The 15770-nt window shown below is 40.4% G+C and overlaps 1 protein-coding gene across 1 annotated transcript in view; it reads left to right on the forward strand.

The window, feature by feature from the left end:
- The window catches only part of NMNAT3 (nicotinamide nucleotide adenylyltransferase 3), a 124547-nt gene that overhangs the window by 60037 nt on the left and 48740 nt on the right, over positions 1–15770 (forward strand). Inside the window, exon 2 of the mRNA XM_052638807.1 lies at positions 1216–1365. Within this exon, the coding sequence (XP_052494767.1) occupies positions 1257–1365 (109 nt within the window). The 5' untranslated portion in view covers positions 1216–1256. The remainder of the gene's footprint in view (positions 1–1215; positions 1366–15770) is intronic.

Here is a 15770-nt window from a genome sequence, read left to right on the forward strand (position 1 = left end):
CTCCAGTGGAGCACTTCACCAACACTGTAGGAGGCAGTGCCTCAGAGTTAAGAGAGCCCTGTCTGCCAGCCTGTCCTCTAGCCCAGGCTGTTTTCTGCTTTACTTTAACCTTAAACTTCAACCTCTTTACTGTAACCTTACTTTAACCAAGTTTCCCTGGTGCTGAAAGCTACACAGTGAGGGGACAAACGGGATGGCCTGACCACCTCAGAATGCTAGGGCTCCAGATAAAGGACAATGGATGAAATCAGAAAAGATCTATAGATTAGATAATAGTACTGTAGCTTAATAGTACTTAATTTATAGTAAATTAATAGTACTTAATTTTCTGATTTTAATCATTTCTCTGCAGTTATATAGGAAAATGTCTTTGCTCTTAGAAAATACATACTGAAGTGTTTAGAGGTAAAGAAATATTATTTTCAAACATTTCAGAAAAAAATTATTTTCAGGCATTTCAGAAAAAAATTGTTTATAGGTGTATACATGTATGCATGTGTATATGGAGAGAGAAAATAAATGATATAGCAAGTGTGGTAAGATGTTAACATTTAGGGATTCTGTGCATAGGAATTATTTGTACAAGATTTACAGCTTTTTTTGGTAAGTCTGAAATTATTTTAAAATAAATTTTTTAAAAGTACCACTCCTCTGCTCTGGGGCATTGTGACTTCTGTCTGGACTATCAGAGGTGGCATTTGGAGCATCTTACATACTCCTTTTGACCCTAAGGTGATCCTCAAAGCACAGGAAGAGTATAGAGGTTACAAGAAAACATGGTTTCTAGGTCAGGCTGCCTGGGTTCTAGTCTTGACCTTGCAGCTTCTAAGCTCCTATAAGTAACCACTCAGGATTGACTTGGAAGGATTTGTTGAGATAGGGATATACTTTGGCTCAGTTCCTGGCCATGGTAAGCCTCCTGTTAATGTTGTTATTCTTACCTCCTCAGTCATCTTACAAGTAAGAAATAATGGCCTGTATGTGGTTCAGAGACACTGATTTGGACAATTGTCTTCTCCTTTTGTAACCTACAAAAACTTTTTGTTTATGTCTGATAAAGCCGTTTTCCTACATAACCACAACAGACAATCATAAAAATCAAGAAATCCACATTAACTGTAATTTTTAGATGCCATTCAAGTTTCACAGCTATCTCAGTAATTGTACGCTTGTCTTGGTGCCAACACTCTGATGTGAGTTTTTGCCCCAATGAAGGCAGGGTGGCTGCAGCAGCAGGTGCGGATGTGTCCGACAGGATGAAGAGCCGAATCCCTGTGGTGCTCCTGGCCTGTGGCTCCTTCAACCCCATCACCAACATGCACCTGCGCTTGTTTGAGGTGGCCAGAGACCACCTTCACCAGACAGGTCAGTCAAGGGGCCAGGCCTCTGGGAGGAATTGGGGAGCTGGGCTTTTGGGGGCTTTGCTGGCTGCTGTCATCATCCCCATTATTAAAGCTGCTCATAGCACAAGTGGTGACATACATTTCTTCCATCATATTCAGAGGGCTAACACTCCTTAGCCGTATGATGTATGTCAGTCACACCCCTGGCCATAGAGTTGAAATGCTTCTTAGGATCCACTATACCCCTGTCCACTTCATGTTGACCATGAATGCTACAAAGACACTGGGCCTGTTATAGAACCTGTGTCTCAATCAGGGATCCCTTCCTGGTGCCCCAGGAAGCATTTACCCAAACAGCCAGATGAATACGTAGTACATGCCTTTGAGAACTCCTGCTACTCTTCAGTGGGTAAGCAAATATTCTATAATGGGGATTTTGACATTTTCTCCTTCAAAAGAATAGATCTTAGACAATTACAAATTAAGTCTTGTATATAGGGCATTTCTAATACAGATGGCATGGCTTTGCCAGAAATATCTAATCAGCTGGAAATGTTTAATGTGGGAATGTTTCATCTCTTTGACTTTCCATTTCATTATTAAAAGAGTGAAATAGCGTTTGGGATCTGCTTGATTATTTCTAAAGACTGTAAGCCATTTATTTGTTGATGTCAGATACATATGAAAGTTTTATTCATTATGTGTTTATGTCTGTCTTATGTCTGGAGGAGGAAATGGCAACCCACTCCAGAATTCTTGCCTGAAAAATTCCATGGACAGAGGATCCTGGCAGGCTACAGTCCATGGGGTCAAAAAGAGCTGGATATGACTGAGGAAGAGCACAATATCTTATGTATTCATATATGTGTTTTGTGTTTTTTCATTACTCAAAAATGTTTGTCTTTAAGGGCCATGTTTTTAATACCAAATCAATTTCTGTTTACTTTCAATATAGAAAAAAATATTTGAGTAACATGTAAACCATTTCTTCAAAGAAATTGCATACAAATGTTAATTTATTTTAAAAAATCTTTGTTTATAAGATATTTTTAATTATTCAAAAAGTGAAATAGGTATTTATTCTTAGTAAATGAATAGCTCTTACATAGGAATAAAAATCCAAACAATTCACTTGAAACTGGTCAGTAAACATTACTAAGCCATATGCAAAGAAGAAATATAACTGGACAATAAATGAGAAAAATTTCTCAACTATGATTGCTAATAATCAATGAAATGCAAATAAAAAAGTAAGCATCACAAGATAATAAGCACCACATGGGCAACTACTATGATTGCTTGAACACTACACAATTGCCACCATCTGTCACTAGGCTTATAGCTGGCGCTCAATAAATATCTGTTGTGGGAATTCCCTGGCAGTCCAGTGGTTAAGACTTCACACTTCTGCTGCAGAGGGCACAGGGGTTCAGTCCCTGGTCTGGGAACTAACCACATGCTGCATAGTGCAGCCAAAAAAAGTTTTTAATTAGAAAAATAAGTATCTATTATAGGAGTAAATAGTGTGAGACTGACAAAGATTCACTTCAGTTCAGTTCAGTCGCTCAGTCATGTCCGACTCTTTGCAACCCCATGAATTGCAGCCCACCAGGCCTCCCTGTCCATCACCAACTCCCAGAGTTCACCCAAACTCATGCCCATAGAGTTGGTGATGCCAACCAGGCATCTCATCCTCTATCGTCCCCTTCTCCTCCTGCCCCCAATCCCTCCCAGCATCAAAGTCTTTTCCAATGAGTCAACTCTTTGCATGAGGTGGCCAAAGTATTGGAGTTTCAGCTTCAGCATCATTCCTTCCAAAGAACACCCAGGACTTATCTCTTTAGAATGGACTGGTTGGATCTCCTTGCAGTCCAAGGGACTCTCAAGAGTCTTCTCCAACACCACAGTTCAAAAGCATCAATTCTTTGGCACTCAGGTTTCTTCACAGTCCAACTTGTACATCCATATATGACCACTGGAAAAATCATAGCCTTGACTAGACGGACCTTTGCTGGCAAAGTAATGTCTCTGCTTTTCAATATGCTATCTAGGTTGGTCATAACTTTTCTTCCAAGGTGTAAGCGTCTTTTAATTTCATGGCTGCAATCACCATCTGCAGTGATTTTTTGGAGCCCGCCAAAATAAAGTCTGACACTGTTTCCACTGTTTCCCCATCTATTTGCCATGAAGTGATGGGACCAGATGCCATGATCTTAGTATTCTGAATGTTGAGCTTTAAGCCAACTTTTTCATTCTCTTCTTTCACTTTCATCAAGAGGCTTTTTAATTCCTCTTCACTTTCTGCCATAAGGGTGGTGTCATCTGCATTTCTGAGGTTATTGATATTTCTCCCGGCAATCTTGATTCCAGCTTGTGCTTCTTCCAGCACAGCGTTTCTCATGATGTACTCTGCATAGAAGTTAAATAAGCAGGGTGACAATTTACAGCCTTGACGTACTCCTTTTCCTATTTGGAACCAGTCTGTTGTTCCATGTCCAGTTCTAAATGTTGCTTCCTGACCTGCATGTAGGTTTCTCAAGAGACAAGTCAGGTGGTGTGGTATTCCCATCTCTTTCAGAATTTTCCACAGTTTATTGTGATCCACACAGTCAAAGGCTCTGGCATAGTCAATAAAGCAGAAATAGATGTTTTTCTGGAATTTTCTTGCTTTTTCCATGATCTAAAGGATGTTGGCAATTTGATCTCTGGTTCCTCTGCCTTTTCTAAAACCAGCTTGAACATCTGGAAGTTTGTGGTTCACATATTGCTGAAGCCTGGCTTGGAGAATTTTGAGCATTATTTTACTAGCATGTGAGATGAGTGCAATTGTGCAGTAGTTTGAGCATTCTTTGGCATTGTCTTTCTTTGGGATTGGAATGAAAACTAACCTTTTCCAGTCCTGTGGCCACTGCTGAGTTTTCCAAATTTGCTGGCATATTGAGTGCAGCGCTTTCACAGCATCATCTTCCAGGATTTGAAATGGCTCAACTGGAATCCCATCACCTCCACTAGCTTTGTTCATAGTGATGCTTTCTAAGGCCCGCTTGGCTTCACATTCCAGGATGTCTGGCTCTAGGTGAGTGATCACACCATCGTGATTATCTTAGTCGTGAAGATCTTTTTTGTACAGTTCTTCTGTGTATTCTTGCCACTCTTCTTCATATCTTCTGCTTCTGTTAGGTCCCTACCATTTCTGTCCTTTATCAAGCCTATCTTTGCATGACATGTTCCCTTGGTATCTCTAATTTTCTTGAAGAAATCTCTATTCTTTCCCATTCTGTTGTTTGCCTCTATTTCTTTGCATTAATTGCTGAGGAAGGCTTTCTTATCTCTTCTTGCTATTCTTTGGAACTCTGCATGACAATGATTAAAGGCTGTCAAATTCAGTGTTGGCAGGAGAGGGAGGGAAATGAACACTCCCATGTGTTGGTAGTGGTGGGAAATGATAAAACATTTTTGGAGGGCAGTTTGGTTTTCTGTGGAAAAAAATAATTGAAGTCTATACTCATATCCATAATGAAGAGAAAAATCAATCAATGAAAATTGAACCAGAACTGATGCAGATGTTAGAATTAGCAGACAAGGATCTTTTTGTTTTGTTTTGTTTTTTATTTTTTTAATTTTAAAATCTTTAATTCTTACATGTGTTCCCAAACATGAACCCCCCTCCCACCTCCCTTCCGATAACATCTCTGTGGGTCATCCCCATGCACCAGCCCCAAGCATGCTGTATCCTGCATCAGACATAGACTGGCGATTCAATTCTTACATGGTAGTATACATGATAGAATGCCATTCTCCCAAATCATCCCACCCTCTCCCTCTCCCTCTCCCTCTGAGTCCAAAAGTCCATTATACACAGCTGTGTCTTTTTTCCTGTCTTGCATACAGGGTCGTCATTGCCATCTTTCTAAATTCTATATATATGTGTTAGTATACTGTATTGGTGTTTTTCTTTCTGGCTTACTTCACTCTGGATAATCGGCTCCAGTTTCATCCATCTCATCAGAACTGATTCAAATGAATTCTTTTTAACAGCTGAGTAATACTCCATTGTGTATATGTACCCCAGCTTTCTTATCCATTCATCTGCTGATGGACATCTAGGTTGTTTCCATGTCCTGGCTATTATAAACAGTGCTGCGATGAACATTGGGGTACATGTGTCTCTTTCAATTCTGGTTTTCTCGGTGTGTATGCCCAGCAGTGGGATTGCTGGGTCATAAGGGAGTTCTATTTGCAATTTTTTAAGGAATCTCCACACTGTTCTCCATAGTGGCTGTACTAGTTTGCATTCCCACCAACAGTGTAGGAGGGTTCCCTTTTCTCCACACCCTCTCCAGCATTTATTGCTTGCAGATTTTTGGATCGCAGCCATTCTGACTGGTGTGAAGTGGTACCTCATTGTGGTTTTGATTTGCATTTCTCTGATAATGAGTGATGTTGAGCATCTTTTCATGTGTTTATTAGCCATCCGTGTGTCTTCTTTGGAGAAATGTCTATTTAGTTCTTTGGCCCATTTTTTGATTGGGTCATTTATTTTTCTGGAATTGAGCTGCATAAGTTGCTTGTATATTTTTGAGATTAGTTGTTTGTCAGTTGCTTCATTTGCTATTATTTTCTCCCATTCAGAAGGCTGTCTTTTCACCTTGCTTATATTTTCCTAAGTTACTATATTATATATGTTCAAAAATTAAGTAGAGACATGGAAAATATAAAAAGGCTCATATCTAGAGATTAAAACTACAGTATGTGAGATGAAAATTAAACTGGTTATGATTAACAACAGATTAAACATTGCAGAAGAAAAGATTACTGAACTTGAAGATAAAACTATCTATCCAAACTGGAGCAATTCAAAATGAAGCATAAAGAGAAAAAAGAATTTTTAAAAAGGAAGAAAAGAATACATGATAATTTAAATCATCCTAATATACTTATAATTGAACTAGTTCAATAGAAGGAAAAAAACAGGAAGAACAGGAAAAATATTTGAAGAAATAATCACTGAAGTGTTTTCAAATTTGATGAAAGCAGATTTCATGAAGTAGCTCAACAAACCCCAAGCACAAGAAACATGAAGAAAACAACACCAAGATATATAATAATCAAATTTCTCAAAACAGATAATAGAGAGAAAATCTAAAGGCAGCTACAGAAGAACAAATAAGATAGTAAATTTCTTGCTTCTGAATTCAGCACAAGGTAGTTCAGTGGAATAGATCTTTAAAGTACTGAAAGAAAAAACCTGTCAAGCTAGGATTCTATATCTGGCAAAAATATCTTTCAAAACAAAGACAAAGTAAAGGCATTTTCAAATCTATAGAACCTGGATGATGTCACCACCAGCAAACCTGCACCATGAGAGATACCAAAGTCCTTTAGGCAGAAGGAAGATGATACCACACATGATGGATCCCCACAAAGGAATACAGAGCACTGATAACTACATGGGCAATTATATAAGTTGTTTATTATTTAAATTTCTTTAAAAGATAATTGACCATTTAAAAAAAATAACAATATATTATGGAGTTTATAACATAGTAGAAGTAAAATTTATGACAACAGTATCAAAAAAAGAAAACCTGGGAGAAGAGTAATAGAAGAATACTATTGTAAGGTTTCTATTCTATACATGAAGTGGTATAATATCACTTACAGGTAGACTGAAATAAGGTAAAGACACATATTATAAACCCTAATGCAACCACTAAAAAAAGGCAAACAGTTTTAACTCCTAAGGATTCAAAGGAGATAAAATAGAATCAGAATATACTTTGATTAAAAATATATATAATAACCTAAGAAGAATGAAAACTGACCTTTTCCAGTCCTGTGGCCACTGCTGAGTTTTCCAAATTTGCTGGCATATTGAGTGCAGCACTTTCACAGCATCATTTTTCAGGATTTGAAATAGCTCAACTGGAATTCCATCACCTCCACTAGCTTTGTTCGTAGGGATGCTTCCTAAGGCCCACTTGACTTCACACTCCAGGATGTCTGGCTCTAGGTGAGTGATCACACCATCGTGATTATCTGGGTCATGAAGATCTTTTTTGTACAGTTCTTCTGTGTAGTCTTGCCACCTCTTCTTCAGCAGAGATCTCTTCAAGAAAATTAGAGATACCAAGGGAACATTTCATGCAAAGATGGGCTCAATAAAGGACAGAAATGGTAGGGACCTAACAGAAGCAGAAGATATGAAGAAGAGGCAAGAATACTGGAGTGGGTTGCCATTCCCTTTTCCAGGGATCTTCCTGACCCAGGGATTGAACCTGGGTCTTCTGCATTGCAGGCAGATTCTTTACCACCTGCGCCACCAGGAAAGCCAGTGTTGCTAGATATAAGATCAATATATAAAAATCAGTTGCATTTCTATATACACACAGCAAAGAATCATGTTAAAAATTTTAAATAATACCTTTTACAATAGCATAGAAAAAATAAATAGAGATAAATCCAGCAAAAGTGTACAAGACCTACATGCTAAAAGCAATAAAACATTGTTGAGATAAAGACAACCTTACTAAAATAGAGAGACATGCCTTGTTTTTGTGGGTTGGAAAACTCAACAGTGTTAAAATTTCAATTCTCTCCAAATTTACCTATAGATTCAACTCAACCCCAGTAAGCTTTTCTTGGTAAAAAATGATAAGCCAATTGTAAAATTAATATGGAAATGCACCAAAGTAATTTTTAAAAAGAAGAACAAAGTTGGGAGATTAAATTACTGGATTTTAAGACTAAAGTTACAGTACTTGTTACAGTGGGGTATTGGTGTGAAAATAGATCGATGTAACAGAATGGAGAACACCAAATTTTTCTCTCCGCTGACATAGACAATTGATTTTTTGACAAAGTTGCAAAGGACAATGCAAGAGAGAAAGAATAATCTTTTCAAAAAATTGTTGTTCAGTCACTAAGTTATGTCCGATTCTCTGTAACCACATAGACTGCAGCATGCCAGGCTTCCCTGTCCTCCACTATCTCCCTGAGTTTGCTCAAATTCATGTCCATTAAGTCAGTGATGCCATCCAACCATCTCATCCTCTGTCACCCCCTTCTTTTGTCCTCAGTCTTTCCCAGCATCAGGGTCATTTCCAATAAGTCAGCTCTTTTCATCAGCTGGCCAGAGTATTGGAGCTCAGCTTCAGCATCAGTCCTTCCAATAAATATTCAGGGTTAATTTCCTTCAGGGACTGACAGGTTTGATCTCCTTGCTATCCAAAGGACTCTCAAGAGTCTTCTCCAGCACCACAGTTCAAAAGCATCATTGTTCAGCGCTCAGCCTTCTTTATGATCCCACTCTTATATCTATACATGACTACTGGAAAAAACATAGCTTTGGCTATAGAGACCTTTCTTGGCAAAACGCTGTGTAAGCTTGTGATAGCTTTTCTTCCAAGGAGCAAACATTTTTTAATTTCATGGCTGCAGTCACCGTCCACAGTGATTTTGCAGCCAAGGAAGTCTGCCACTGTTTCCACTTTTTCCCCATCTATTTGCCATGAAGTGATAGGACCAGATGCCATGATCTTTGTTTTTTTAAAGTTGGGTTTTAAGCCAGGTTTTTCACTCTCCTCTTTCACCTTCGCCAATAGGTGTGGAACTACTGAATATTCTTCCATCACACTTGCCCCAGAGAAAACACTCAACCCAAAGCCTGTACATATACAAAAGCTAACTCAAAATGTATCATAAACTTTAATGTAAAAACCTAAAACTAGAAGAAAACATAGAAAATCTTTGTGACCTTATGTTCAATAAAAAATGTTTAAATAAGACCTTACCAGAAGCATGACCCAAAACAGGGAAGTGGGTGGGAGACAAATTAGACTGGCTTGAACCCTATTATTTAAGGTATTAATAGGTAGAGGGGCCTCACGTAGGACCTCAAGCATCTTTTTGCCTTTATTCTCAATCATTCCTCCATAGAAAGGACCCAGTCATTATTGAAAATCCAGAATGGATTCTGCTGGCTGTGTCTTTGCGTGTTACCCAGCAGGTTGACATCTTTCAACATTATTCAGATACCTGCTGTGTCTTCTTCATGCCAGGCACTGTTGCTGGAAATAGAATTGATTAAATTGCATCTCCTGCCCAAACTGGATACACAGCATAAGTGATGAGAAATACATGATTGTGGCACTAGGTGCAGAGGAGAGATGTCTCCCACCTGGGGGTTGGAGAAAGCTTTTTGGAAGAGGTGACACCAAAGGCTTAAAGAACATAAGAGACTTAGGCAAGCGCTGTTTAGCGGGCGCTGTCTGCAGAGAAAGCCGCACAGGTGAAATGTGGGGGTGGAAGAGAGTCTTGTTCCAGCACAGGGAGGGAGAGGAGGCTGGTAAGGTAGGGAGCACCAGGTCTTGGTGTGTGGTATAAATTTCTTTTCTGCACAGCTTGGCTTCAGTTTCCCTGACCCACAGCCCCAGTTGCTGGCTGCAGCCTCCCACAGCCAGCAGAACTGTGCACCAAGTCTTCACCCAACCCTTTGTCTCTCCTGGGACAAATATTTAAACAGAGCCTTTTCTCTCAATCAGAATCAGCTCACAATTAAGGCTGGATGAAAATCTGGCCTCACAGCTGACTTTCTTTTTTCATGAAGAAAATGAAATCTCCCTTCTGTTGGTGCATTTTCACTGAAACAACTCACAATTTAAATTTGATATTGTGTGCATATAAATTGAACTAAACAAGCTAAAGCAATTTATGTAGTACCTTTAAGTAGAAACTAATAGTGTCTTCCTAGTTTGCTGCAGTAGCTCTAATTACTTTGTTGTTTTGAGCTCTTTCCCCTTTGCCAAGCACCCTTTCTTAACACCACAACTGTCCTGCCTTTTTTTTGCCTTCCAAAGCAACAACAAAACCTTAAAAACTGACAGAAACACTATATCAAAAACTTTTTAACTGTCTTTAGTCCTATGATAATACTCCCCTTTATAGTGAAAAAAAATTATACGTTGGATGAAAACTAGACCTGAAGGTTTTCATTGTTAATACCCTGACAAAGTCATACGTGCTCAAAGGAAGAAATGACGAACCAGATATTTTTTTAATATTCCTTTACTTGAAAGAATGTTCAAGAATATGATAAGGGCTGGTAGGAATGTGTGATTTCTGTGTTTTATAGTGTTGTCTTCTAGTCATGGTGCTTTCTTGCCTTGTACTAGATGCTGCATGGGGACCTCTCAAAGAAGATTCTCAAGCCTTTGATGGATGAATTTGTGTGGTAGCTGTGAGTGGTTTATAAAAAGTTCATTTGGGAGTTTTATTCTTGTTTTGCTGATTTTTTGACAGAAATAATTCAGCCCTACATATGACTAGTCAATAGCATCAGACATACCTAAAGCTTTCATTGAATATATTAAGAATTTGAGTCCCCATTTCTCTTAAGATGCTGGATGTATTCCCAGGTGTAAGAAGTTGTTTTCCCAACATGTAGTCACAGACTTACTAATGCAGGTTGAATTAAATTTAAATCTTGTTTTCTGTTACTTAGTTTGTTATATCTAGTCAACACCATCTGGCCATTGGCCTATATGTGAGTAATAGCCCACTTGTATTTCTTTTTAAAAATCATATTTTCTGTCTGGTTCATTAATACTTATTCATTCAATGACTATTTAGTACCTGTTCATTTTACATGTTTAACAAACACATATCATCCTTACTATTTGTCAGGTAATATTCTGAATGTATTACATTTAAACAAAGATCACTGAATCTTCATAACAGCCCTGTGAGGTGAGTGCTGTCACTCTCCCTGTTTAACAGATGGGGAAACTGAGGCTCAGAGAATTTGAGTGACTTGCCTGACATCACACACAGGGTAGAGCCAGTCTTCCCCAGAGTCTATGCTTGTAGCCACCACATCACGTTGTCTCCATTTACTCAACAAGCTTCTTGAGCACATGTCTTGCTGGGAACTGTGCAAGAAGCAGAGATAACAAGAGTGGACCCTGTGCCCCTGGGGGAGTGCGTTGGTCAGTTTAGGCTGTTATAAGCAAGAATGCCATGACTGGGTGGCTTGTAAACAAGAGAAATTTACTTCTCACAGTCTGGAGGCTGGAAATCTGAGATCAAGGTGCTAGCATGATCGGATTCTGCTGAGAGCCTTCTTCAAAATTGCAGACTCCAACTTCTCATCATGTCCTCATATGGAAGAGAGCAGAGAGAGAAAGCAAGCTCTTTCATAACTCTTATAGGGGCATGAATCCCAGTCATGAGGGCCCCTCCCTCATGACCCTGACTAATCCCAGGCACCTCACAAAGGCCTCATCTCCTAATACCATCACATCAGAGAGTAGGGTCCCAAATATGAATTAGGGAGGGGACAGAGGTATTCAGTCTGTAACAGGAAGGCAGGTGTTAATCAGATCCCACAGAGGTGAAAATGCCTTTGAGCCAAATTCCTAATGCTCTCAGTGTGAACAGGGAGGCAGCTAGACACAGACAGCAAGTCCAGGGAAAGAGTTTCTGAAAATCGAAGGACTGAGCTAGAGAAGAATTAGTGAGGCACATTTTGGGTTGACAGTGAGTTGGCCGGGGTGAGGGGATACAAGAAAAGAGCATTCGTTGACCAAGAAAGCCCATGTACAAATGCCCCATGGGGAAGAGGACATGGCTGCCCACTGAGGGATGAACAGATGCAAGAACTGAGAAGCAAGAACAGCGGGGAGTGCTGTAGGAGGTTAGGAAACTATGAGAGCCTTGCAGGCCATTGTTAAGCAGTCTTCTTTTCATCCTAAGAGCTGTGAGAAAATCTGCATTTCCCTCCCTCCTCCTTCTGTCTGCCACCCGCCCCCCACCCCCCGCCACACACACACAATATACTAACACTGTAGAGTTAGGGAAGGGAGGGGAGCCAGTTAAGGGGCCGTTGGAGCAATACTTTGGATGAGAGGGTGACATGGCAATGAAAAGAAGTTGGCAGATGAGGAAGATCATTAGAGATTGAAGCTGACCTCTTAATGGATTGGGTCTGGGGGATAGAGAAAGCGCCACCACAGCAGAAAGAGTCTGGAGGTAGAGCAGACTTGGGGGGGAACAAGTTCAGCTTCATATCTGTTGACTTTGAGAGACTTGTGAAACATCTGAGAGAAGGCAGTGACTAGAACTCAGAGAAGACAGGCCTGGAGATGGACGTTTGCAAGTTCCCTGTATGTTATAAATGAAGATACCCGCTGGGGTAAGTGAGATCACAGAGAGAGCCATAGGAGGCGTAAGCTCCAGGGAGCCACAACATTTAGCAGCCCCACAAAGGAGGGCAGAGGAACCAGAGATCAAATTGCCAACATCCACTGGATCATTGAAAAAGCAAGAGAATTCCAGGAAGAAAAAAAAAAAAAATTACTTCTGCTTTATTGACTATGCCAAAGCCCTTAACTGTGTGGATCACAACAAACTGGAAAATTCTTAAAGCGATGGGAATACCACAGCACCTCACCTGCCTCCTGAGAAATCTGTATGCAGGTCAAGAAGCAACAGTTAGAACTGGACATGGAACAACAGACTGGTTCCAAATCAGGGAAGGAGTACATCAAGGCTGCATGTTGTCACCCTGCTTATTTAACTTATATGCAGAGTACATCATGCAAAATGCCAGGCTGGATGAAGCACAAGCTGGAATCAAGATTGCTGGGAAAAATATCAATAACCTCAGACCTGCAGATGACACCACCTTTATGGCAGAAAGCAAAGATGAACAGCCTCTTGATGAAAGTGAAAAAGGAGAGTGAAAAAGTTGGCTTAAAGCTCAACATTCAGAAAACGAAGATCATGGCATCTGGTCCCATCACTTCATGGCAAATAGATGGGGAAACAATGGAAACAGTGACAGACTTTGTTTTCTTGGGCTCCAAAATCACTGCAGCTGGTGACTGCAGCCATGAAATTGAAACATGCTTGCTCCTTGGAAGAAAAGCTATGATCAACCTAGACAGCATATTAAAAAACAAAGACATTACTTTGCCAACCAAGGTCCATCTAGTCAAAGCTATGATTTTTCCAATAGTCAAGTATGGATGTGCAAGTTGGACTATAAAGAAAGCTGAGTGCTGAAGAATTTATGCTTTTGAACTGTGGTGTTGAAGAAAACTCTTTGAGAGTCCCTTGGACTGCAGGGAGATCCAACCAGTCCATCCTAAAAGAAATCAGTCCTGAATATTCATTGGAAGGACTGATATTGAAGCTGAAACTCCAATACTTTGGCCACCTGATGCCAAGAACTGACTCACTGGAAAAGACCCTGATGCTGGGAAAGATTGAAGGCAGGAGGAGAAGGGGACAACAAAGGATGAGATGGTTGGATGGCATCACTGACTCTATGGATATAAGTTTGAGTAGACTCCAGGAGGTGGTGATGGACAGGGAGGCCTGGCGTGCTGCAGCCCATGGGGTCACAAAGAGTCGGACACAACTGAGTGACTGAATTGAGCTGAAATGAACAAAGGAGGGTGAGCTTGTGCAGAAGGGTGAGGAGGCCACCAAGTGGGAAGGAACCAGAGCAGTTTTGTCACAGAAAAGATGGGGCATCCCATGTCAGTGCTACTAAGGGGTCAAGTTAACCAAAGCTGAAAAATCATGTATATTGGGTTAGCAGCATGGAGCCAGTTCTTTGTGAAATGCTTTTATTGGAGTGGCAGCATTGACCACCAGAATGGAGGGTATGAGAGAGAGGAAAAGGAGGCAGTGGTGGAGAAGGTCCTTCCAGGAATGGCAGAGGTCCAGGTGAAGTGGGGTTTGAATGTACAAGAACAAGAAGGGATTATTTGTAGGGGAGACAGCAAACCCTGGGAAAGCACTCATGCCCTGTCCAAAGGTGGGAAGAGCCATACCTTCTGATTTCTCAAGAAAAGCTGCAAATATGAACTTTATGTTTAAAAGATGGTCAGTTGCCACATTGCTTGGGGTCACAAAATCAACTGTAAACAAATATTCAACTCTAATAAGTAGATTTCTTTCTCCCTGAGTGATGGGCTAACAATCTGAAACTCTTTTCTAGGTATCCTGGTGGTGGTTTAGTCACTAAGTTGTATCCGACTCTTGCAACCCCATGGGCTGTAGCCTGCCATGCTCCTCTGTCCATGGGATTCTCCAGGCAAGAATACTGGAGTGGGTTGTCATTTCCTTCTCCAGGGAATCTTCCCGACCCAGGTATTGAACCCAGGTCTCCTGCGTTGCAGGCAGATTCTTTACCAACTGAGTTGTGAGGGAAGCCCAATCCTGGGTATCCTAGGATTAAGCAATAATTAAATATCTTATGGATAATGAAAGTCAGGCTTCTCATTCTTGAACAATGGAGTTACAGATAGAACAGAGGGAACTTAGAAATACCCTCCTGGTGTGGTATTGCAATTGAAGGTATTAATGTGAACTCGTGGATAGATAGGTAAACTAGATTAGAGAGATAAACAGATATGTCTTGTCAGTATGCATACAGACACATACATAGACATCTGTACAGGAGGAGGAGGTCATTCATTAGTCGTGTCCGACTCTTTGTGACCCCATGGACTGTGGCCTATCAGGCTCCTCCGTCCATGGGATTTTCCAGGCAAGAGTGCTGGAGTGGATTGCCATTTCCTTCTCCAGGGGATCTTCCCAACCCAGGAATCGAACCCAGGTCTCCCGCATTGCAGGCAGATGCTTTACCATCTAGCTTATTCCTATCTGCTGAGAGAGTCTAGAAATAATTATACTCCAGTAGCAATAGTACCATCTAACATTTCTAATCTTGGTTTCTAAATACTATTCTGTATGAAAAGCTCTCCTTGGAAAAATGGTCAGTTCTGGGGCTGGGGCAAGGAAGATGTTGAACTTGGAACATCTTGTGGTGCCAGAAAATATGAAAGTACTTCAATAATGGGGACATGTCTAAATGTCCATGGCACACAGGAGCCAGCTTGAAGGGGTTCCCACTGATAAAATACAGGATAATTTGAGCATAAAAATAAACATTATAACTTACTGAATAAAGTAACAGTTCCTGAATATAAATTGATATAAAACAGTTTACTAGTTAACTACATGAATAAATGGATAAGAGGAAACTATCTCCTAATCTCAAAAGTTATTTATCAAAAGGCCTAAATGAGATGACACACATGTTGGGTCTAACCCACATGACAAACCCAATACATTGGGTCTCTCCACTTGCATCGGAGCAGGCCCCACCCAGTGCAGGCTTAGAGCAGTTCCCTGTGGTCACCAGACAGGTTAACATAATATTCTCACATCTTTGCGTGAAAGTGAGGAAACCGCAATACAGTTTCTCCTGTTTTCTTTAGCCCCTTCTTGGTATTTTATGATGTTATTGCTTAACGATCCTGCCCCGTGTGTTTGTAGCATCCCAGATTAAATTGCATCATAAAGATAACAACCCGGTTGAAAGCCTTGTCTGACTTTTTTCCCTTTGGACAACCT

This window comes from Budorcas taxicolor, chromosome 1, assembly GCF_023091745.1.
Source record: "Budorcas taxicolor isolate Tak-1 chromosome 1, Takin1.1, whole genome shotgun sequence".
NCBI lineage: Eukaryota > Metazoa > Chordata > Mammalia > Artiodactyla > Bovidae > Budorcas > Budorcas taxicolor.